Source organism: Tachypleus tridentatus, chromosome 12 (assembly GCF_004210375.1).
Source record: "Tachypleus tridentatus isolate NWPU-2018 chromosome 12, ASM421037v1, whole genome shotgun sequence".
NCBI classification, from domain to species: domain Eukaryota; kingdom Metazoa; phylum Arthropoda; class Merostomata; order Xiphosura; family Limulidae; genus Tachypleus; species Tachypleus tridentatus.
This window is the reverse complement of record NC_134836.1, coordinates 11,389,352-11,416,178: the sequence shown is the minus strand read 5'-3', so window position 1 is coordinate 11,416,178 and position 26,827 is coordinate 11,389,352. Positions and strand designations below refer to the sequence as shown.

The 26,827-nt window shown below is 34.7% G+C and overlaps 1 protein-coding gene and 1 long non-coding RNA gene across 7 annotated transcripts in view; one reads left to right on the top strand and one right to left on the bottom strand.

Annotated features, from left to right (window-relative positions):
* LOC143234495 (uncharacterized) overlaps positions 1-869 on the top strand; it is a 30,238-nt gene extending 29,369 nt beyond the window's left edge. For both annotated transcript variants that reach the window (XR_013018687.1, XR_013018688.1), the window contains one exon: positions 109-869. This is a non-coding gene — a long non-coding RNA (uncharacterized LOC143234495). The remainder of the gene's footprint in view (positions 1-108) is intronic.
* Positions 1-26,827, bottom strand: part of LOC143234494 (agrin-like) — a 121,344-nt gene that overhangs the window by 17,911 nt on the left and 76,606 nt on the right. For 3 of the 5 annotated variants that reach the window (XM_076471889.1, XM_076471892.1, XM_076471890.1), the window contains exons 4-18: positions 23,821-24,057; positions 15,938-16,153; positions 14,061-14,297; positions 13,267-13,479; positions 12,556-12,650; positions 11,555-11,669; positions 9,739-9,957; positions 8,937-9,161; positions 7,504-7,656; positions 5,641-5,733; positions 5,217-5,378; positions 3,020-3,163; positions 2,326-2,568; positions 1,761-1,922; positions 1,170-1,380 (exon numbers count right to left, since the gene is read on the bottom strand). In XM_076471889.1, coding sequence (XP_076328004.1) covers positions 1,170-1,380; positions 1,761-1,922; positions 2,326-2,568; positions 3,020-3,163; positions 5,217-5,378; positions 5,641-5,733; positions 7,504-7,656; positions 8,937-9,161; positions 9,739-9,957; positions 11,555-11,669; positions 12,556-12,650; positions 13,267-13,479; positions 14,061-14,297; positions 15,938-16,153; positions 23,821-24,057 — 2,725 coding nt within the window. Of the gene's footprint in view, positions 1-1,169; positions 1,381-1,760; positions 1,923-2,325; positions 2,569-3,019; positions 3,164-5,216; positions 5,379-5,640; positions 5,734-7,503; positions 7,657-8,936; positions 9,162-9,738; positions 9,958-11,554; positions 11,670-12,555; positions 12,651-13,266; positions 13,480-14,060; positions 14,298-15,937; positions 16,154-23,820; positions 24,477-26,827 lie in introns of those variants that run through there. The other 2 variants (XM_076471891.1, XM_076471893.1) reach the window with 2 other exon arrangements.

Sequence of the window (26,827 nt, the reverse complement as noted above, 5' to 3'; positions counted from 1 at the left end):
AAAAGGATATAAAAATGCATAAAATTTTATTACATTTAACTCACAGTTTCTTAATTGGTTTGATGCTGTAGTGTTATTAACAATGAATGAAATTTTTTGTTTCCCTAGTTATTGAATGTCGTCCAAAGGTACTTGAGAGCTATCCATGCTAGCCCTCCCTTATTCCGAAGTAACAGAGTAAAAGAAGGCAGCTAGTCACTATCACCTGTCGCCAACTCTTGGCCATCTCTGTATCTCTGAAGAAGAATAGCATTGACCACATCATTATAACGAGATCATTCATTGACGGTATTTGATCCACAGACTCGCAGATTGGGGGTCAAGGGCTCTAGTCACAAGGCAATACTAGGGCCTAAAAAAATCTGTTGACTTTATTTCTTCTTGCCTAATGAAAGATGGAAATACGATGCACAACTTCCTCACAAAATATTAATGTTTAGAACAACACATACTGTATCTGAACTTAATGATTGGATTGAAAGGATACGTATGACAGTTCATTATAGTTTGTTGTACTTCTAGCTAACATGTCTATAAACATGGTTGGCTATAATGTTAAAGTACTGTTAACCTAAGAGTTTTGTTTGTCAGATGTGTTGATAACATATCTGCTGACTTTGTTTCTGGATAAATAGTTGTACAGTTTTAACATTTTTAAGTTTATTACATCCTAACATTAAAGTTGCTTATGAGAAAGGTGATAAGTTAACTTCGAAGGTATTTAGCAAGAAAACACTTACTAATCTATACTTGAATTGATCATCACAAAACCCACAAAATATTAGTTATAAAAGCTTTATGTAACGTTAACTGTAGTTTTAAAAAATGGCAAGAAAAAAGACAAGGAAATAAATAACCTGAAAACTGTCATTGCATATCTACCTTGTTTATTAACCAGAATATAACTTTAGTTTACTGTTAGTACCTTATTTATTAACCACGACACAACATTAGTTTACTGTGAGAGTACATGGTTTATCAATCATAACATAACTTTGGTTTACTGGGTTAGAACCTACTTTATCAACCACAACATAAGTTTGGTTTATTGTACTAGTACCTGCTTTATAAGCCATAACATAAGTTTGGTTTACTGTGGTAGCAATTGGCTTATCAACCACAACATAAGTTTGATATATTGTGCCAGTAAGAATTGCTAAGAAACTTGCCTGAATATCACGTAGCCATCTTTAACTGCTAAGGAAACAAAATCGCCATGACCTTGCTGATTTCCACCATTACTCTGTCCATTATAAAGAAGTATGCCATCATTAGCAAGAGTGAGAAACTCCAACTTCACGTTCATACGCACATAAGCTTCAAGTCTCTGGAGCTCGATCCAGGACCGACCAGAAAATGCTGGAACTTCCACAGAGTTTTCTGTACAAATTAAAATGTAAATCCACATTAAGGTAATAAGCAGAGACATTAGTTTGAATTGTTTGAAAACTATAAAAGTGGATCTGAAAAATGAATTATGTGGTATTTATAATAGGGTTAAGAACATGTTTGTTTTTAAAGTTCACCACCTATTGCCAACTCTTGTGCTACTCTTCTATCAACGAATAGTGGGATTGTCCATCACATTATAACGTTCCAACGACTGAAAGGACAAACATATTTGGTGTGACGGGGATTCGTAAGAACCTGTAGACGTATGACTAAAAAACCTCTTTATGATAAAGAGAAACCTATAAACCTACATGTTAACAACCTCATTTTGTAGTATTCACGATGACAAGGTGGATTGTTTGACTTACCCATTTCTACTGGTGCTGCAATAGTAGGTCTGGTACTAAGATACAAATTTTCTGGTAGACTTAGAGTAATGTCTCGTGTTGACTTTGACTCAAACTGATCGACAGTTGACTTCTGAACCGTGGAACGACGAACAGGGCTACCTGTGGGTGTTACATCCACATCTAATAAAAGAAAACAAACAGTTTTTGAGTAAAATAATCAAATACGAAATAAATCAAACTAGTATTTTTTTTACTTTACATGACCTTTGTTTCAAAGTAAAGTCTTCCACCTTAACTTTATTTAAGTACAGTAATCTCCATAAAATTAACCAACTAGTTTATTAAAGCATTGTAGTCTCCTTAACTTTAATTGTCAAGTATTCCTTAGTGTTGTCTTCTCAATTAGCTTATTGAAGTTTAGCATTCATAATTATTCAGTCTAGAATTTTTTCATAGTATACTCAGATCTCTGTTATTTGATAAAATATATCTTCAATATTCTTGCAAAGAATACGAGACATTCAACTGTTTTATTTAACTTGTTGTTTCTGAAGAAAACTGTTGCACTAAGAAAAAGCTCTACCTCGTTTACAAGGGCCCTTGTTCGTAACTGAAAGAGGCTTCTGATAACGACAACTAAGCAACCGAAGCTGGCATTCTGACCCATAAGTATAGCCATCGTTCCCACAGACTGGGTTGTTGGCTTCAGAGGAAGGGCATATAAAGTCACATACACACTGTACTCGACCATTCTTCTCTGTACAGTTGGCACCATACTTACAAGTCAAGCTGTCACACGATTCCCCTTCCATTTTCGCCAAAGATGCTGGTAAAAACGACATAGAATTCAATTAAACGTTGAACCATATGTTGTCGTCAAGCATGGATATTTTTTATTAATTTACAGTCAGTCAAGTTTTCTATACAATCAATACATACATCCTTCTTGTTCATCAGCAGTAAGAAGTGAAATGAAAGAAACTGGTTATTGATAGAAACAACTTAAACATTAATGAGTAGGAGAAACTGGTTGTTTACCAAGCAAAAGTAACTTACATGTTTATGATAACAGGAAGAAGCTGATTATATATGCGAATATATCTTAGCATGAACTATAAAAATATTTTGCAGAAAATAATCTAAAAACTAGGTTTACTCATCTGTGATGAAGAATTTAAATGACAAATGTTTATCACTAACATTGCACAAGTAACGTCGGAGGAACCAAGAATGTTTATCAGAACCAGTAATGTACACCTTAGAAATGGATAACTTACCATCAACACAACCCTGTGGTTCCAACACTTTTCCTATAGCACAACGATCACACTTCATTCCATCAACGTCAGGCTTACAAACACACCTTCCTGTTGTCTGTTCACAGTCATCACGAACCGATCCATATTCATTACATCCACAACCTAGCAGATCGAGAAGAATGGATGTTATCTGAAAGAACATCAGCTACAAGGTAAACTAGCTCCATATTTATACATAGGTGAACTACTACTGACACATGCACACAAAACTTCTTGGTTGTGTTGTTACTTGGTCAGTCACAGTAATAATTTCACTCATTAAATATTACAGTCCCAGTAGGCATATCACTTCTTAAACTCCAGTCACAGTAAACATGTCACTTTTTAAACTATAGGTGCAGCAAACATATCACTTGTTAAACTCCAGCCACAAAAAACATGTCACTTGATAAAATCCAGTCACAGTAAACATATCACTTGATAAACTATAGTGATAGTAAACACTTGATAAACCCAAGTCACAGTAAACATATCACTTTTTAAACTATAGGTGCAGTAAACATATCACTTTTTAAACTCCAGCCACAAAAAAACATGTCACTTGATAAAATACAATCACAGTAAATGTATCACTTGATAAACTACAGTGATAGTAAACACTTGATAAAATCCAATCACAATAAACGTATCACTTGACAAAGTACAGTGATAGTAAACACTTGATAACCCCAGTCACAGTAAACATATCGCTTGTTAAACTCCAGTCATGGTAAATGTCACTTGATAACTCTAGTGACAGTAAGCATATCACTTATTAAACTCTAGTGACAATAAATATATCACTTGGAAAACTGTAGTCATAATAAGCATATCACTTGTTAAATCCTAGTCACAATTAATATATTAATCACTAAACATTATAGCTACATTAAACATATTGGTTCTTAAACTCTGGTCATGGTAAATATATCACTCTCAATGCTCCAGTCATGGTAAAAATATTACTTACTAAATTCCAATCACAGTAACCATGTTACTTGGTTTGATTTGTTTTGAACTTTGCACAAAGCAACATGAGAGCTATCTGTGCTAGCTGTCCCTAATTTAGCAGTGTAGGACTAGAGGGAAGGCAACTAGTCATCACCACCCACCACCAACTCTTAGGCTACTCTTTTACCAACAAACAGTGGGATTGATCTCCACTTATAACACCCCCACGGCTGAAAGGGTGAGCATGTTTGGTACAACAGAGATTCAAACCTGTGACATATCACTTGGTACACTCTAATGACACAAAACATATTACTTGGTAAACTCCAGTCATAGAATTACTTGGTATATTTTAACCTATCTATTATAGCCTAATCATATTATTCACTACACATTCTGTGCCGAGAAACTCTCAAAGTAGATAAAGGTAGCAATTTTAGTACACAATTAACTTCTTTGTAACATATAAAATTTTTAATGGATTAGCAAAAAAAATTATTACAGGTTTTAGAATTACATTAAAATTATAATTCATGCAAGTCCAACAGTAGGTAAGCTACAAGTTGAATATTATAAAGCAGTGGCTGAGTAAGTTTTATCTCGTCTGTAAATTTTTGGTGTTTCAAATCTGTGTGCTAGCCATTTTGAATAAACAAGAGAAAAACAACAAGGCATAAAAAGTGTGGAGTAGAAAGTTTCTTATCTGCATTAAGTGTGAAATTCCTTAACACACTGAACTTCAAATAAATGAACATCTTCCATACAAACAAGTTTTATCATTCTTGATAAGGAAGATTGACAGCCTTCTAGGTTTCAAATTTTATTACACAACTATTGATTTCAGTCTATCTGCTAGCTTCCAATTTAGCCTTTTAGCTAACATTCAAACGAAATTCTAAGTTAATTCCATGTGGAGGATACTTTTCTATCTGATTTTATATCATGGGCTAAATATTAACAGAGTGTTCTACAATTGATTTGCACCAGTAAATCTGAGACATAGTTAACTCTAGAGTGATGAAAATTAACTTTGAAATTAAACTGTATTTTTCTAAAGACTTCAATGAATCAACTTTAAATTTCAGCTAAAATTTTCAACTTAATTTATATGTACACATGATAATTTTAAGGCTGACAAAATAAACAGGGACATGTTCCTTAAAATGCCACTATAAAGCAATTATGGCTGACTAACACATTATTTATAATATATCCATAAACCTACGTGTACATCCACTATTTCCATCAGCAATTTTATGAATACCCCAGAATCCAGGTTCACACCGGTCACATCTAAGACCACCAACTCCAGGTTTACATGGGCACTGTTTGGATTCAGGATCACAGGTCAGGCTGTATGAACCTAGTCTGTTACAACCACACACACCTACAAGTGTAGAAGAGACAGATTAGATGATTTGTTAAACACACTACACACACACACCTGCAAGTGTAGTTGTTATGTCGACATAATGATTTATTTTACATCATACAGAAAAGTTAATAGAATAATAAAGAATGACACCACTGTTTATTGTATAAAGCAATTTGGTTCCCAACAGTCTCAAAACATTAGAAGTAGAATTCAAAGTGAATCTCTACTTCATGTTCCTAAAAGACAAAGTTAAGTTACTGCATGCAAGACTTACTAGGACAGCCAGCATTCTCTGATCCTTGAGCTGGAGTTTTACCGTCTGAACAGCATCCATATGAGGTGTCACTACAATCTTTTATTCTGGCCACTAAAAATTAATATAGACAAAGAAGTAATTTAAAGAAATATGTAGTATATTACACTATGTAACACAAATTTTGTTCCTGGATAGTATGTGTTATTTCTTAATTGCTTATGTTGTAAAAGTACAGAAAATGGCCATTATTCCTTTCACACTTTGCTTTTGTGATCTGGATAATGAAATTTAGAAATTAACCTATTTTCTATGTAAAAACAGGCAAATTTGCACATTTTTATTTACATAAAGTCTGAATAAAACAACATATGAATCAAGATTTACATGTATTTATACTAAAGTTGTATAAAAATGAACAAAAATATTTAGAAGTGAGTAGTTTTTTGAGATTTGCAATTGTAATGTAAATCACTTTCACTCATCAGCCCCTAAATATAGTCTCCCATCATGTTTTCGTTATATGCTCCCAGATCACAAAAACAAAGTTTGAAGAGAAAAATAAGTCTTTTCCATTTACTTTAGGCATAAGCATTTGGGAAATAACACTTTCTGCCCAGGAACAAGAAAAAGTAAAATTTTTGTTACATAGTGTAATCTAAGATTATATATGTCAAGATGGTAAAGTTCTGAAGACCATTTAATGGTTTGGGAAGAACCACAAGCACATATTGGAAGATTTGGATCATCCAACAGATTCAATAGGTTCAGAAGGGTCATAAGTACTTTTTGAAACATATAGATCATCTAGAAGAGGCAATTGGTTCAGAAAAACCACAAGCACTTTTCTAAGACAATTGATTGGGAAGGACCATAAGCACTAATTGTAACGTTTGGGTCATCCAGCAGCTACAACAGGTGAGAAAGAACCATAAACACTATTTTTTGAAACTTTGTGTTGTCCAACATAGCCAATTTGTTGAAAATGACCACAACTCTGCCTTTTGTCTTTAAACATTTAGGAATGCAATTTAAATTTGGATGATCTTTTTGAGTACAAAATATGCAAGACAGAGAAAGTAGACATTTTTGTTCATTACTGAAATAGATAGTAATCTTAAAGTGTCCACTTTCAAGCTTTGATATTTCATAAAATATTGATTAGTAAAGATTTAGAAGTGTTGTGTCGGTACCTTGTAAAGCAGCTGAAAATGCAAGAGACTAAACAAAGAAAATATTTCAGTTTTTACTGTATAAGTTAAACACTATTTATCTCACATTAATGAAACGTAGATGGAAATATATTCAGACTGCTTTACATAAATTAGACTACTTACCTCCAGTGTTTCAATTTCTTGAAAATATTGAGAAAGATAGTTGCTAAATTACAAGGTTCAAGATGTATCATAGTAAGAAAAAAATGTTTGTGTTATAGATCCCAGTAAGCAGATATATTTGTGTTATAGATCCCAGTAAGCAGATATATTTGTGTTATAGATACCAGTAAGCAGATATAAATGCTTTGATGAAAGTTCAATCAAGATAAATACAAAACTGATATAATAGAAAATATAAACCAGATTAAAACTAAAATCTCTACATATCTCTTCTACGTAAAATATTTTCTCAACCCAAACGAGCCGTTTTTGCATACATAAGGTGAATTTCTGTTACTGGGGGAATCAACGATTCTGTTTTACAATTATCTCACTTCTGTTTAATGGGATGACCTAACACTTCTAGCAGATATATGAGAATAAGCATTTTTAGTTACAGAAAAACAAAAATATTTTATTAAGAGGGTGAATTAACACTTTTATTGTACTAACAGTTGTAACTACTCTTGAGAAAAACAATAAACAAAACATCCGTGGTTTCACTCACCTTCTCGGCAGCACTTGGCAAAACTAGTCGTTTTATGGCAGTGGCTGTTAGGAGGACACTGCTTATTTCCGGGGCCATCACCACAGTAATACTCCTGTCCACTCACAGGGTCCACTATAGGTGGTTCTCCATCACAAGGAGTCGTAGGAATCTCTAGATAACATAAAGATGTGAATAAAACTATGATGGTGGCAATTTGGGAAGAAATAATTTAAGGCAAAATAATTCTATAGGTTAACAAACAGATGATGTTATAAACGAGACATTATAGAAAGGCAAAAAAGAGAACTTGGAATAATATTTTTTAATTAACAACAAAAAATAAGCATTTTTCAGAAAGATAGTACTCATTTTAAGAAGCATTGTAATATCTTTTAAAACGTGGTTTTCTACTTAAAATCGTTATATTTGTACTGAAACTTAAACCGGTTATACTTTAGGTAATAAAAAACAGACCTATATGATGGCTATTTAGTCCTATAAGATGTCTGTTTAGTTTTATAAGATGCCTATTTAGTTCGTATCTTTGTCCTATAAGATGTCTGTTTAGTTTTATAAGATGCCTATTTAGTTCGTATCTTTGTCCTATAAGATGCCTATAATTTTATTTCAGTCTTATAAGATACCTGTTCAATCCTATTTTAGGCCAATAAAATGTCTGTTTAGTCTTATTTTAATTTTATAAGATGCCTGTTTAGTCTTATATTAGTCCTATAAGATGCCTATTTATTCCTGTTATTCAAGATATGTACTTTACTGAATCATACGTAATCGAATTGTTATTACAGAAACGTTAAGGATAAAGTTGGAAGAAACTGGTTGTGTATTTTATTACTTTTATTTTATTATTCATAATAAACAAGTTCAATTTAAAAATATATTGTCCTTTAAGATATATTTTGTAAAATCTAATATTGATATTTATACAAGAATTAATTTTTTTATATACACTATGAAATTTATTACAATAGGTTTTGAGGGCGCATCTAGATATTCTAAGCCAAATATAAAAGCACTTGTTTGTTTATTTTTAAATAGAAAGTTTATATTTGTTTAGTACATTTGTACCATAAGTATATTAAGTATTTCCAAGAGAGTTTGGTTTCATGATAAATAAACAAATGAAAATGTTAAAAATGAAAACATCAGCTAAACCCCAAACGGGTCAAACAGCTCGAACTTTTTCCTTTAATTCTGTACGTGACATTAGATACTGTTTTAATTGTTTATAAATAATCTTGCTTTATCAGAGATCTCTGGTTGTTGCTCGAAGACACTTAAGAATGATGCATGTTGGTCTTTATATTTAATAATATAAGGAAAGTACAATTATTTAGCTAAATTCAACACCAGATTGACTTTTAGTCTTGCTCCAAGTAGGTAACTTGGTGTGGTCAGAAGGTTATTTCTTATCTCTTTAACCTCAGCCTCACCTTTACAGGAATCTCTGGAAACAGCTCGAATTTCCTGCTGTAACTTGCAAGCAGCTTCTTTAAGCTTACATTCATTTTCATACAGTCGTCTGTCAGAACCACATAAAGGAGCCTTGTCAGAAGAACAACGGAAGTCACAAACACACTGGGGCAAGTGATGTGAATCGTAGTCACACACACCCCCAAAACGGCACATCTTGTTCTCACACAAACCAGAGCCAATATCTACAGAATATAGTATAATACTTGTTTGGTTTTGGTGCATAAACTTAAAAAAGGCAGGAACAAAAAAGTGGCGATTAGAAACATATTTTATGCTAACTATCTAAGCTAAAATGACCATCACAAGATTGCAAGACCTCAATCCTGTAGAACGCTGTAATGATCTGTTTCGTATTCTCCCAAAACTTGATAAATTTACAAACATTTCTGAACTTTTTTTAATATAAAGCGAAACCCATAATGCTTTAAGCCTGCAAAACAGTACAACTGCAATTTTAGTAAAAGTTTAGAGAAAAAGACCATTACACTCCAGTAAATCCCTCCAGTATGCATTACAAGTTTTGAATGACAACGAAAAATTCGAACTCCAAGTATTCTCACAGCTGTAACAAACAGCGTAAATTGTAACAGAGTGAACAGTGTTTGTTACTGGAAAAACTAGACGGATGACTTTCAGATCTTCATCTCAAACAGGAAGATAGTTGACCACTGTGTGCTTAACCCTAGTAGGTTCAAGATATTTTGATAATACGCTCTTTGTCTACAATCTAATTTTGAGGATGCAATTTTGATAACATACCTGTTCCTGAACCTCCTACATCATCACATTCACCGTAGAATAACGCACTGAGTTCTTGCGTGCGTTGACAGGCAGCTTTTCGCATTTCACATTCGTTAGTGTAACTAGACCCGTCATTAGCGCAGACTGGTTCGTAAGTGTTTGGACACTCGGATGGACAGACACACTGGGCGTTTTCACATCGGGCTCCATTTTTACAGTGGACATTCTTGCAGAGATCTTTGTTAAACAAAATATTAGTCTACAAGCAAACTTCACTAATTTTACGTTCTCAAGTGTTCATTTACCTTAAACTGCCACGTAATAATGGTAACTATTCGAAAATGTTTTTAATAGGCAAAAACGAAAACAAAGCTATAGAATAAAGTGCAGTATTTTCTATGAACATTTATACGAATCGTCGTGTATAGTTAAAAAAGTTTCATTTTTGTGTAGCCTGATATAAGGAAATTCACAAAACTAAAAATATAAGATAAACTTAGTACTATTTATAATATAATAGATGATAATTATATACATATATATGTGTGTGTGTGTGTGTGTGTGTGTGTGTATTAAAAATGTATTTTATTCCAGTTAAGTCAACCTTTTCTCTAGGTCTTGTTTCTAACAGAATCTTTCTTTGTAACACATGGCTCTTGACTACACTTGTTTTTATATTTTTATTTTTATTTTTATTTTTTTGCACCGTCCAGTAGATGGTGTTTTGGATTGACGAAGAATAACGTGAGCTACCGAAGAATTCTCCCAGTGTCGACGTTTAACTTGGTGTCTCGAAATTTTTAAGAGATATTATATTTAAAAAAAAACACCGGAAATTTGTTGTTAATAAGTGTATTGGTTAATCAATGAGAGGAAATTCAGCAATTAAACGACTACTAAAAACGACTAAATTGAACGCTTGATTTTTCGTTAAGTGGATAGAACTTTGCATTATTTTTTACCGAAATATAAAAATGAAAAAGGATAAAAACCATTAAAATAACAGGACTTTTACATATTTATCGTAAACAGTTACTCCCCCCCTTGAAAGTCTAGAAACTGTTAAATCATGTTAACTGTTAAAGAGTATTTTCGATAGATGAGGAATTGAATTTCCTGTTTCAGGAACAATTTAAAGCTTTTAAGTTCAATATTTTTTATAGAAATTATTTTAAATAATTACCCGCGAAAATTGGAATATGTTCATTTTAAACTAGTTAATATATAAGATATATGCATGTTTCTAAACGAAATCATTATTTCAGTATATTAGGATTTAATGATTCATTGTGAATTTTCTGTGAAATTTCTAGAATATATGTGATATGCGACGAACAAACCATGTCCTGAGAGTCGCGGGTTCAAATCCCCGTCACAACAAACATACTCGCCCTTTCAGCCATGGGGGCATTGTAATGTATGGTGAATCCAACTATTCGTTGGTAAAAGAGTAGCTCAAAAGTTGGCGGTGGGTGGTGATGGCTAGCTGCTTTGTCTCTACTAAATTAGGGACGGCTAGCACACATAGTCCACGTGTAGCTTTGCGCGAAATTCAAAATCAAATCAAACCATGTCTCCGTTCGAGACGTCGCTCAGTGGAAAAGCGGTATTTCTGCGGAATTACAACGCTAAAATCTGGGTTCGATAGTTGTGGTGGGCAGAGCACAGATAGCCCATTGTTTAGAATTGTGTTTAGTTCAAAACAACCGTTCGAGACGGATTAGGTATACAGAAAACCAATTGTTCAAGCATATAGAAGCAAACCTAATCTGGATATTTACAATAAATAAATGTTTCGTAGACGATTAGTTAGAGAAAGAAAACTATATCTCACCACATGGACCTTTGGAAACAACTTTTATGTACTGTTTCTTGTTACATGCTGCAACCTTTAATTCGCACTCATTCCTGTACGTTTCTCCATCATTTCCACACACTGGAGACTCCAACTACAATGTAAATTATTTATAGCTTTAAATAACCATATACTGGTACTCCAATACAGCATTAATTAATTAAAGTTTCAACGTCATTATACTAGGCACTCCAACTACAGCGTTAATTACTTAAAATTTTAGCGTCAACACACTACGTACTCCAACTACAGTGTTAATTAAAATTTGAACATCAACACACTGGGTATTCCAACTACAGTGTTAATTAATTAAAATTTGAACATCAACACACTGGGTACTCCAACTAAAGCATTAATTAATTAAAATTTTAGCGTCAATACACTAGGTACTCCAACTACAGTGTTAATTTATTAAAATTTTTACGTCAACACACTGGGTACTCCAACTACAGCGGGTCTGGCATGGCTAGGTGGATTAAGGCGTTCGACTCGTAATTTGAGGGTCGCGGGCTCGAAGCATGCTGACCCTTTCAGCCGTGGAGACGTTATAATGTGACGGTCAAGCCCACTATTCGTTGGTGAAAGAGTAGCCTAAGAGTTGGCAGTGGGTGGTCATGACTAGTTGCCTTCCCTCTAGTCTTACACTACAAAATTAGGGACGGCTAGCGCAGATAACCCTCAAGTAGCTTTGTGCGGAATTCAAAACCAAACAAGCAAACTACAGCGTTAATTAATTAAGATTTTAACATCAACACACTGGGAACTCAAACTATAGTGTTAATTGGTGAAAATTTTAACATTAACACACTAGGATTCTAACTACAGCGTTATTTAATTTAAACTTTAAAGATCCATACACTGGGGACTCCAACTACAGTGTTAATTATCTAACACTTTAAACATCCACACTCACTGGAGACTCCAACTAATTAATTAAAACTTTAACATCAACACAGTAGGGACTCCTAAACAAGTCCTACCTGGACACAAGCTTGAGGACAGACGCACTTAGCGCCACCATTGCCATCGTCTTCACACACAGCATAATACTCACATCGTTTGTTCTCACAACGGTCTGCAAAGGTAGCCATTGTTAAAAGTAACTTTCAGTTTCCACGAACACCAGTAAATATCATGTACATAAGGATAATTATATTTATCAACAGTAAATTTTTGAAAACTCTCAGTAGAACCGTGAAGTTTAATTTATTATTTAATAAATATTTTTAAACATTTTAGACTTAAACCTAAAAACATCAAAGCTAACAGTGAAACAAAATTAGATTTTTACTTCTTAATCCATATTTATCTCCAGAGGATAATAATTTTTCCTTTTGCCTTTTCGATAGATTACACGATTGAAGTTCTCAGCTGGTCATGATCTTTATTTTGTTACTTGATGTCAGATGAGATAATATAAAACTACTTGTCACCATAAGATACTACGTACAGACCATCAGAATTTGTATTACACGTGTTGTGTAATACAAGATTACCCATACTGGCTAGCATGTACAATACAGTAGAAGTTAGATGACCCATAATGGTTAACATGTGCATCAAAGTAGGAGTTAGATGATACATGATGTACAATAACTAACAGGTTCATTACAGTAGAACTTAGATGATCCATAATGGCTAGCATGTACAACTCAGTAGGAGTTAAATGACTCATAATGGCTAAAACTCACCACAACGTCCATCGTAAACGATCTCGATATTAGTTCTTCTTTCACAAGATTCCTTTTTTAGTTTACAAGGATTACTATATAATATTCCATCACTTCCACAAACGGGCTGGAATTCCTCGGAACAAGTTGGACATTCACAAACCGGTTTCTCTTTCTTCACCACACACATGGCACCAGAGTGACATTCAAAATCATGGCAAGGCCCCTTAAGATCTGAACAAACGGTTATTTAGTTTTTATTTTATTATTCTGGAATTATTAATAATATATCTGGTTTGATTGTACTTATAATCGTAGCTTTGTTGTTTCCAAGAAAAATCACTTCATTATTAGATTATTTTAAAAATCATTAATTTATTAAAAACGAGTTACTGGTATCAGGATCTGGTGCTACTCTTTAAATTAAAAGAGGTATTTAAATACTTCAACAGAGGTTATTTTACTATGAATTAACAATTAAAATATAAAATGACTGATTTCTAATTTATAAAACTAAAACTCGATTGTTCCTGATACGTACACCTTAAAATTGATGGGTTTTTTTGTTCGTGAAGCTTAAAACACATTGGTGCCTGAGTTGTGGTTAAATAGATAAATGTAAATGACATCTGAAGAATGCTGGTGATTTTGGTTTTGATACGAAACTATAAGGAGGGTCAGCACAGATAAAGAATACATACTTAAGTTATTATACGGGTTGTGAACGAAACAAACACACCACGTTTAGATGTGACACAAATGCGTTTCTTAGTGATGATAACAAGTGCTTTACTCGTGTAACAACAGTTACTTACCACAGACTCCTTTGTAAGCCACAGCCACCACAGTCCTCTGAATACAAGCGTGTCTTCTCATTTCGCATACGTTGTCGTGGGTTACTTGATCCGTTCCGCACACTGGTCTCATGACAGGCTCACAGCTGGAGGGGCATTTACAGCTGGCGATTCCATACCTGTCAATGTCACACTCTTGACCAGGGCCACACTGGACACTTTCGCAAGGGTTGGCCCCTTGGGACAATAGACGGTACGCTACATTTGAGCTAGGACGTTAGTTCACAAACGGGTTGGAAGCAATATATTTACTACTTACTAATTAGACACTGGTAGTAAGAATTCTTTAACATCCGATAGCAGTACAATGTTAACTTACTAACTAGACACTGGTGGAACAAATACTTTAACATAAAATAACAGTACAATGTAAAATTACAAATTAAACACTGGTAGTACGAATACTTTAACACCAAATAACACTAAACTGTAAATTTAATAACTAGACATTGGTAGTATAGATTCTTTAACAACAAGCAACACTAGACTCTAAGTTTATTAACGAGACAGGGTTTGTATAGTTACTAGAAACTGATAATGTGACCATGAAAATATCAAACAACTATAATTAAAACTAAAACAGATGGTGAGCATGTTATATTAAAGTGATTCTCAAATCTCACCACAGTCCGTATTGAAAGGTTCAATTTGATGGCACAATAATCTAAATACTCTGCATTCGGAGACTTTACCGGTATGTTCCCTTTTACAGAAAAACTTGAATATCTCTTTTGTTCGTCAGTTGCTGACGTATGGGACAGCTTTTCTGGATGGGGACGAAAATCTGTTTTATTATGTTATGTACTGTTACCTGGGAAAATGAACTGTAACCTTCGTGTTTGTGAAATCTCATATCTTACAATACGTCAAATTCTGCTTTACACAGGTTGAGCGTGACTTGTTGCAGGTCTCTTAATGTATGATCCTGGTTAACCGAGTTGATACATATCTCTTTGTCTTCTAATGACACTAAGTACAAGTGACATTCCCCGATCTGAACACAAATTTATGATGTGAATGTGTGAATATTTTACATCAGAAAGGATAGTTTCGTACCTCTTTCCAAAAGCTTATTAAGTTCAACATATTGCATTACTTTATGATACATTCCCTTTTACGTATTGCATTACTTTATGATACATTAAATTTCATGTATTGCACTACTCTATGATACATTACGTGTCATGTATTGCATTACTTTATAATACACTACGCTTCACCTATCCCATTACGTTATGATACGCTACATTCCACTTATTCCAGTACTTTATGATACATTATGTTCCATGTATTTCATTACTTAAGACACATTACATCCCACGTATTCTGTTACATGACTATATATTACACTCCACGTATTCTGTTATTTAACGATACATTATATTTTACGTATTCCATTACATTATGATACATTATGCTCGACTGTAACCTTATATCAGAAGTTGTTGTCACATAACTTACTTATTTGCATATTCAAAGTCGTTTTCGTATAACATGCTCACTTTCATTATAGGATTTACATAGATTTGGATAATTCATGCTGAATTATTCTGTTTTAACAGTAGCTGATGTAATATTTTTAACATGTAATAATAACAATAAAAGTAGTACTTTAACGGTCACAGAATTTCATAATGTTGTGTTGTGTGGAAACTGTATATGATCGATTATTTTCGTTTGAAATATTGCACTATTGTTGTGACAGCTGAAGAGTAGATTGATTTCATAGCATTTGATATTATTGTGTGGAAACTGTATCTGAAGAAGAATAATGTCTATGTTTGGCTGAAGTCTAACTATTTTGCCAAAGAATTGGATCATCAAATCTCATCTCTTACCTTCGCTACATTTATCCATATAAATTATCCTGAGGCTTCGTCGCGACTTGCACGCCGCCACGCGCAGGATGCATTCGTTTGTGTAGGTCTTCCCATCAGAACCGCACACAGGTCGGAAATCTCGAGGACAGATGGCATTACATCGACATATGGGGTTTCGATTGTCGTCTAACTGACAAACTTGGTTAGAAGGACATTCCACTCCGAGACATGGATCTGCAAAGAAAGACGAGCAGCTTGCTTATGGATGTTGCTACCTAATTAAGAAAACAAGAAAACTTATCCAAAAATAAACTGTTTAGTGTAACACCAGAAATAATAGCGTGGCAGTGGTTCCGTTACATTCATCAGGAAGTCAGTCGAAATCAGGGGCGTAGATCCTGGGTGGATGGGGGATACATTCCCCTTTCATTTTAGGTGAGGGTATGGTGAATTGTTTTACTGCGTCACAGGCCTACAAATTGTGTGTTTGTTCTTGTGATTCTCGTGTTCTTACCAATCGAATTACATAATTAGGCTTAGATGTAGGCTTTTTCAGTAGCCGAAATGTTCATCTTTAATATCGGCGTGCTTCCAAGCTTTTCGATCTAAGCGATAGTTCGTAAGTATCAGTCAGTAGGCCTAAGTATACATGCAAGTCTTACAAACACTATCACAGAATCTACCTACGTCTTGTATGTAGTGTAAGATTAAGTAAAATTTTCATCACAACAGATTGAACAGAGCATGAAATTCGAAAATATTACTCCCAAGCGTAAACTCCTGTGATCTAGATCTGGCAGGCCATTTGTAGCTTGTAGTTGCATCAATCTTATGTGTATATTGTGCGGTTTTCCTACGCCATTTGTTCTCATGCATGTCTAGCCGGTTTTATTGTCGAACGCCTTACTCTCCTCAGCTGCCGAAGTCGCTGATTATAGTGTACGTTCAGTGTACAGTTAACGACAGGTTCGGGCCGCTCAGATCCAGACGCGCCCTACATCAACCCCCTCCGCTCCCTTTAGTCTGAGCCTCGATTTTACGACAGGGCTCATTAGACCTGTGTTTGTGGCCCTCATTAATTAATCCATGAAATTTCATATTATCACCGCCCTCTAATAAAGTGCTGGTGCTTTATGGTAAAAGAACAATATATTCTCTTATCATAGATAGTAAAAATATTGTATTTTCTTGTATAATTATAACACAAAAGGAGCGACTTCAACGGCCTGAAGCCTCTACTCGAATTGTATTGTTAGTTTTTGTTTAGGTGTTTTTATTTAATAGACATGCTTATAGACATTATATCACAACGTGTTTGCCTTTTGATGAGCTTTAACAGGAATATAATATATTTGTTATTGTTTAAGAATTTGTCGAGAAACTTGCAATTACTTGTGTTGTAACTAACACACATTATTGTCCCAGCGATGCCCTGGCGGTCAGCCGGCTCGGTAGTCGCTGTGAGGTTCGCGAGTTCGACTTAAATACATTGTACAGTTCAGTTCTACTTCCATTCTTTTCTATCTTCGTTTGTTGTACGTCAGAGTTTTTCAATAAATACTGTATTTTAGTCTGTTGAGTCATCTGGGAAACAGATTCCAATTATGACAAGCAAGCGTCTGAAACTGTCCGATATTAGACAGTTCTGCAAGCCAGTTACTAATACTACAAGTGACAATGCAGATAATCCAACAACTTCAAGCAAAGGAATAGAAACTTGCCATACAGAGGAAATACCATGTTCATCAGAGGGCGAGTCTGAAAATGCTTGTGCAACTATTGCACATCATGAACCACAAGATAGTTGTGAAACATGTTTGTGCAGTAATGAAAAATCTGACACTCCACAGATACAGTGTGGAAAGCCATATCATCTCGACGCACAACTAATACCACAACAGAAAGCGAAATCTCAAAATATCAACTTCCAGGGCAAGTGGTTTGATGAGTTCCCATGGCTGCACTTCGATAATCAGACTCAAAAAGTCATATGCTATCATTGTGCCAAGGTGGAAAATAGAGGCCTTTTTACAGAAAAATAGGAGAGGCCAGTGGAGTATACCTTCATATCCACCGGTTTTTGCAACTGGAAAAAGACAAAACAGAAATTCAACGAACACCAATCCTCCTCTCAGCACAGATTTGCTATATCTCCAGAAGGTTCACTTGATGTAACTCCAGTGACTGTCCAGCTACATGATGGAAAAAAAGAAGCAGCAGGAAGAATGCAAAAGAAGTCTAACCAAAATATTCAGAAGTTTACGTTTCTTACTGCGTCAAGGTTTAGCATTACGTGGACATACTGATACGGAGGGGAACTTCCTGCAGTTAATGAAGCTCCTGGAAGAGGAAGATCCTGAGTTGACGGCCTACTTGCCAAAGAAAACCACATTCACATCACTTCAGGCTCAGAATGAAATAATGAAGATGTTCAGCTATCAAATACTGAGGAACATAGCACACAAAGTGCAGCAAAGTAAAATCTTTGCATTAATGGTTGATGGCACTCAAGATGTTACAGGTGCTGAACAGGAAGCAATATGTGTACGATACGTAGATGAGAACCTTGACGTCCATGAGACATTTCTTGGTTTGTACAATGTTTCCAATACAACTGGTGAAACAATATCCTCGACTATACTTGATGTACTGACTAGACTCAATTTACCACTGTCAGGATTAAGAGCACAAACTTATGATGGAGCCGCTAACATGAATGGTGCGTACAGTGGATGTCAGGCAAAAATAAAAGAGAAGCAACCATCAACTTTGTTTTTTCACTGCGGAGCACACAAGGCTAATTTAACAATGTAACATGCAGTTGAAACTTGTGAATGTGTTCGAGATTCTATCCAGTGGGTACATGAACTTGGTGTCTTGCTTTAGAGGTCAGGCAAATACAAAACAATCTTTGAAAATATTGTATCGTCAGACAGCCACAATGGTCCAGTTTAATACATCCGCCCACTGTGTCCAACACGCTGGTTGTGCCGCCTATCTGCAATCACATGTGCTAATGATCACTACAGTGACATTGTTGATTCTTTTCCTGAATTAGCAAATGAAAAATCAGATGTAGCAGTGAAAGCACGAGGTCTGCTGGACAGGTTTGACAAAGGAAAGACAGTTTTAGGATTGTTGATGGCTCAGCATCCATTAGCTGCATTAGAGGAACTAAACTAAACCGTGCATTCCAAGCAAAATCAGCGACAGTATCTGTCATGATTGAAGCATCTGCAATGACAGTTGAGCAATTGCGGGTATTGCGAACAGAGGAAAATTACAACAAGATATTTGATGAAGCTGACAAAAAGGTAACTTCCTTAGATCTGGTGCCTATTGAACTACCACGCATTCGCAGACCCCCCAGAAGGATCACAGGTTATGGCTCAGCACACCATTCTGTAACAGCTAGAGATTACTACAGAAGCCAATATTTTTAATTTGTGGACACAGACATAGGACATCTGACCATTAGATTCAATGCAAACACCAATGACCTGAGGCAATATCTGGCACTTGAGAACATGATCACATTTGGCAAGATTGATAACTCGGTTATAAACTTCTATCCAGAAATCTCTGCACAACGGCTCGAGTTTCAGTTGCCCATGTTCAAAGGAACAACAAAAGCAGTATTTCTGAAAGGTGCGAAGGATGCTCACTGTAAAATGCATGAAACAAGCCAGCAGATATTTAGTGAAAATTTTGCTTGTATGTCCAGTATCCAGCTGCGAATGTGAACGCAGTTTTTCTGCATTAAGACGGTTGATGACGTGGTTGAGGTCAACTATGTCTCTGTGCCGCCTTAACCATGTAGCAGTTTGTCACACTCACAAAGATGAGGTTGACAAGAAAAATAAAGAAGAGCTTATGAAAGAATTCATAAACAGATCATCACAAAGGAGGTCTACGTTTGGTAACATGTAGACGAGAGGAATAAATGAATTTTACTTCAATGAAAAGTATGAATAATTACGTGCAACATTGTGTTGGTGTGTAATTTTCAAGAGCTCGCAAAAACATTTTAATTATTTTTATCAAACAACATGAACAGTTTTTCAGTAGATATAAACTTATCAAGGGTAATTACTAATTTTATTAATATTTGAAAGCGTAATTCATGCAATGAAAGTTATTAGTAACCTTGTCAAGTATAATGACCATCTTTTATACTGTGCAGTGTGCAGGAATAAATTCATGTGGCAGTTAATTTGTGACACATTTGTCTTTATTCTATTAACATTTTGAAAACTGTTTACATCACCTTACTTATACAAACCTACATGGAAACCTTGAAGTATCGTGGCAACAAGATTACTCTATGACTGCATGTTTACAGCTTTCAGGTTCACGTAATCAGAGATCACCAATTTGCAAATTAAACAGTCCACATAAGTGGTTGCAAAAATCATCCCTTTCATCGGATGTAAAAAATCTACGCCCCTGGTCGAAATCCATTTCCTGTAGCAAAACAACAAGTATTGGTAACGATACAAGGATTCACACAATGAAAACTGTGGACCGAAGAGAGAATAAAACAATTGTAATATCATAAAGTAACGTCAGAAAGAAGAACAGAGGGATCCATGAGTGTCCGTGTGATTCTTGTTGAAAGGTGCTTTGAATAAAAAACAACAACAAGAATATTAGACAGAAGGTATGAATGGTAGAAACATTAATTGTAGATCTTCATAAAAACAGAAGATGTAAGTGGGGAGATGTAAAAAGGAAAGATAATTCTAACCTCTTTTTTTATAAATGGAAGACTAGAAGTAAGAAGTACAGCGGAAGGAATATTCAAACTTCTTTATAAAGATAAAAGAGAAGAGCTGGGACAGGTAAAATAGAAGGAGTATTCCTCTCACAAATGTTAAATGATGACCCCCGTGGGTTTCTCTCGCAGTCACTAATTTGTGACAACATTGAGTTACTCTCACAACACTAATTCATGACTTCAGTAAGTTCCCCTCACAGTCACTAATTCATGACTGCGGTGAATTCCTCTTACAAACACTAATTCGTGACTCCAGTTGCTTCCTTTCATAGTCACTAATTTATAACTCCAGTAAGTTTCTCTCACAGTCACAAACTCATGACTGCATTAACTTTCCCTCATAAACACTAATTAATAACTCCAGTGAGTTTCTTTCACAGTCATTAATTCATTAGTCCCATGAGTTATTCTGACAAACACTAATTCATGACTACAGCGAGTATTTCTCACAGTCACTAATTCATGATTCCAGTGAGTTGCTGTCAAATACAGTAAATCACGACCTTCTTTGCCTCACTTATTTTCATTAATTGATTTTTTTTTCTTACAGGCTGTTATTACATAAATACCACTTTATAACTGCTATTCATTTCACGACCATATTTCTCTATTTTAATAAATTTTCTAAACATATTTAGTCACAACTTTTTCTTCTCTTCCAGGTTTCTCTCAACCCCATTCCTGGTAGTTTCTTCCTATATAAGCCCCCTGAGACATTACTTACTACAATACCTCTTTTCATGACAAACTGTTGTTGTAATCAGGCTTTTAAAATTTTTAATAACAAAATTGTGACTTAGTCTACTCTGAATGTTATTATTTTCAAACTTCAGATAAAATTAGAAAATACAGTAATTTTGTTCCCTGTCCTTCAGAGTAATTCATAACGAATACACACTTCACACAACAAAGTTTCTTAAAGATTCTACAAATGACATTTTTCTTCTGTGTGAAAATACACGACACCAGGTGGCATCACTAAGCAATATTTAATTCACATTAATGTTGCCAAGTGGTATCATTAGGCTTGTTTACTTCATATGTAGCACCAGTTTTAAACAGTCATGAGTTACTGTTAGATTACGTAATTTACCGCAAATGTTGTTTTACGAAAATATATCATCATATTTTCTAATGTCACACGACACGATTATTTTATTCGTTTATAGTCGTTATTTTAATCTTAGCAATGAGTATTTTCACTTGATTGAGTAACACTTAAATAAAATAAAAATCACTCGAAAATAACAGAATATTTAACAAGTAATGCAAGAACGCTTAACAAGAAACACTAGAACATTTAGCAAATAACCCAAAAAACGTTTATAATAAACATTAAAACACTTAGCAAGTAGTACCATAACGTATAACTATAAGCAAACTGTCATTTAATTTGTCTGGAGTAAATTACTGCTACAAACAATCTTCTACTATGTTAACGTGTGTATAATACATTACTACATGCATCAAGTTAAGTTTACCGACAGAAGTTTATTCAGTGTATAAAAACAGACTGATATGTTTTCAGAAGACGTTCTATAGCTTATGCATTTAAATTCAATTCAGATTTAAGTTTTTCGAATGCTGAATTTTCTTTTATTGAACTGGAATGAAATTACTTTCTGTAGATGTTTCAAGAATTACAAATGCTAGGCTTAAGATGTTGTTTTAAACCTTGCTCGAAACAGTACTGGATTGATCTCTTATAATCTCGTCCATAGTGAGAACAAACATATAATACACATGGTGGAAGCGTTAAAGTTTTATGTCGTTTTTTTTCTAATTGCTGAATACGTATCTATCAAACTTATAAAAACTCCTAATATTTTAAATAGTTTTAACACACTATACTTTGCAGGAAAACACGCATTACAGGCTATTAATAACGAAGAAACAGATTCTAAGACTAAATTCACTTAGTTAAATTATTCCATCTGGTATTTAATCGAATTAATCTAAGCGACGAACGGAACTTACCAAATTTCAATTGATAATGCCAACTCACGTGTAAATGAAAGCCACTGTATACATATCCTGTCATTTCTATTATCGAATATCACATACCTTGAGTATTTTTATTCGCACACCTCATAATTCAGCAAAAACAACATTTCATCAAATAATGATTGGGAAAGCATTTCCTTACTTGAAACATTAATAAAGAGCATTCTACGACTTAGAAACCGTTCTATGTGCTCTAGAATCTTTAAAATAAAACAAACCTATCTCAAATAGAAGGCTAAACAGGATTACTATCATTTCAGTCACATTAAACGTATCTTACCGTATGTATCATGCACTAAAAACTCACACTAAAGCGTGAACAAGTGCAAAAATTCGCTAAAGCCTAAAATATTATGAACAGTGAATCAGTCAGCATGCATTTAATCGTAAATTGCTCCTGACACACATAGAAACTATATTAACACTGAAATAAGCGGCAAAAATATTTATAGTTCTTATTCATCCAGTTCTTAGCCCTTCGACAAGACGCCAGTTTCAACTTTATATTCGTTCAGTATCTAACCACAATATTTAGATTTCGAGACTGAGTTACATTCAGATAATATAACAAATGTATCTAGTTAAAAGGCGGGTTAACAGCAAATATATTAAAACGTGACGTAACGTATAATAATGTTAACGCATATTGTAGCGTAAACTGTTCTCGAAATGTCGAAAACCATTAGCACTTACAACCGTTACAAACAATATTAACTCATACCATAGTGACATACAATGTTAACACTTACAAACGGTATTAACTCTTGCCGCAGTGACAAACAATATTAACATTTATTACACTAACAAATGGTTTTAACACTTACCACAGTAACAAACGGTATTAACACTTACGACATAAAGTTTAAACACTTGCCAGAGTTACAAACGATATTAACACTCACCACAGTGGCAAACAGTACTAGCATTTACCACAGTGACAATCGGTTTTAGCACTTACTACAATAACAAACAATATTAAGATTTACCACGAAGACAAACAATGTTAACAGATACCAAGTATTTAATCAATTCCCCTGCGACAAACAAAAGTCAATACATCGTCATTCCTAATATTTCTATATTAATACTTACCACAGTAACAAACGGTATTAATACTTACCACAACGTCCTTGAAATCTGACTTTTATGTCACGTTTTTCCTGACAAGCCGTCCTTCTGAGATCACACACAGTGGGGTAGTCTTGGCCGTCGCTTCCACACACCGGCCTCGAGCCTCGACTATCGCCGTAAGTCGCACATTTTTTGGGGCAAATACACTCAGCTGTCCGGCCATCCATCGAAGGACGGCATTCGGCACCAAATTCACATTTTTTCTCTATACAGGGGTCCTTGACATCTTTAGGAAATTTATAACAAGACCGGGTTAAAGATACACTGAGTAGCAACAAAAACACTGCTCTAGAGAGCATCATGTGGTTCATTTCAGTCTCGAATTTCAAGTCGTGATTCTGACATTAAAGAGATAAATGGCTGCCGAGTATGGAAAATTAGAATGAGCGTGCGCACTGAGGTACAGGAAGCGGCTATCTTCTCACGAAAGGCTTAAGACGTCTTCTATACGATTACAGCTTAATTCAAACAAAGGAAAAAATTACAAACTAAAGATGAAAAAGACACTTCCCTGTACACCAGAGTAAAGAAAGACGGATTTACGAACATAAGGAATATTAAAGGGATGTCGTTACAAGAAATATATTCTACAACAGCAGCTTGTGGCTCAAGAAGCTGCTGACAGTCGAAACTTCCAGACTGTGCGCATGCATTTCCCGCAGTATATCGATCAATAGATTCTCCATAAGCATGAATAAGCCTGGCTGAGATCAATTCATTTGTCCCTCAAAAATATCGCAGAAAAGCTTTAATTTTTCTCCAGGATCGAAACAAAATTAGATATGAAATTTGTTCGGAGTTCTGATTTTTTTATAAAGCAGAATTGAGCGAAGCTGATGCGAGTCGTGATTGGAACCAAACAAACCATTTGTTTGTTTGTTTGTTTTGGAATTTCGCACAAAGCTACTCGAGGGCTATCTGTGCTAGCCGTCCCTAATTTAGCAGTGTAAGACTAGAGGGAAGGCAGCTAGTCATCACCACCCACCGCCAACTCTTGGGCTACTCTTTTACCAACGAATAGCATTATACACCCCCACGGCTGGGAGGGCGAGCATGTTTAGAGAGACGCGGGCGCGAACCCGCGACCCTCAGATTACGAGTCGCACGCCTTACGCGCTTGGCCATGCCAGGCTACCCAAACAAACCAAGGAATGGCTTAATCTTATGGATATTTATGACAACCTAGACCCAAATAAAAGCCATTTGGACATGTGGCAGTTTTTCTATCAAAACTGTCTGTTTATTTACTGTATTGAAAAGTTGGAAACACCAGGTAGGGTGCGGGAAACTACAGTTTTGCACTTAGTATTTAAACAATACATTCATCTTCCAATTAGAAATAATACAGTGAGAAATACGTAGTTTTGCACTCGTCACGTTGATTTATTTAAACACTGTCTACGGCTAACATTCTGTAAGGCGTGTTATACTGCGAGTTTGGTAATCGTTCGTTTAACTTCGCTCAAAGCGACACGACGACTATCTGGACTAGCAGTCTACAATTTAGTCGCGGTAGACTAAAGGGAAGGCGGTTAGTTAACACAGATTACCACGAAATCTTGAGAGACGCTTTTACCAACGAATAGCGGGATTGCCCAAAACATTATATCACCATCACGGCTGAAAGTATTAGGATTTTGAAGTATGAGGATTCGAGTCTAGCGCTTTGGCCAACATGTCATGAAAAACTGAATTGCGTCAATATGGCTTTGAAGTAATATGTAAAAATTAACACAACGTCTAATATTCTATGATAAGCATCATACTGAGAAACCACTGGTTTACATTAAGTTGAAGACAAGAACTGACTCTGATTGACAGAATGAGAATTAATGACAAAAGAACTGCCACTGATTGACAGAATGAGAATTAATGATAACAAGAACTGGTTTTGATTGACAGATAGAGTAAGAGTTATAAACAAAAAGAACTGGTTTTGATTGATAGAGTGAGAATTAATGACAAAAAGAATTGATTCTAGTTAATGAGAAAAAATGGTTTTCATTGACGGATAGAAAGACTGTTCAACACATGCTGCTGTTATAACATTTCGATAACTTCCTGCAGGAACTCTGACATCTCTATTATTGTTTCTTGCTATATTTGAAGCTTTGGTTGTATGTGCCTATTGATATATTTGAAGATTTTATTTTAAATTCACACCATTTGAATTGCAAAATTTCTATCCGTTACTGTCAATTCTGTTAAAAGTTTTTATAAGCTGAAATGCAGTTGTTGTCAGTCTATCAACAAACTTCTAGGTTCTTTCTTCAAAATCTGTCTGTCAGATACTTTCACTGGTGTATTAACTAACCACTTTACATTGGTAATCTAACAACTCTCACAGATAAACTAACAATTTTCTCTTATTCTCGTAGTATTTTCAAGAGTTCTTGATATTGTTGTTATTTGAATTTGTCGAATCCTGAAAAGATAATAACCTTGCTTTACAAGTACATCATTTAACGTTTTGTTTTTTATAAATTATAGTCTTTTGAAACTTACCAATATGTATGCACACAAAAAATGTCATAGTTTTGTGGGATTTAACGAAATATTTGAAGACAAATATATTAGAGCTTTATCAGACTTACTGATAAATATATACTATATATATGTGGGATTTACGGATACATATGTAAAAAAAATACATTGTAGTTTTCTGAGATTTACTGAAACATATGTAAACAAATATAATTTTATAGGCCACACCAACACATCAGTAAAACAGCAAATTAAGATTTTGTAGGGTTTATCAGGATATCCGCAAACCATCAGGTTACAGTTTTCTGGGTTTTACCAAGATATTGATAAATCATCATATTATCCATTCCATTGTTTTGATGTTATGAGATAACAATGGTGTGCTGATAAAAAAAAAAGTTTTCATAAATTCACTGTTGCCTAAATAATTCATTTGTTATCGGTTAGTAGTGCTCGGTATGGATAAAATAAATTAACATCATGTGTTATAAGTGACAGAGTCATCTACAGGG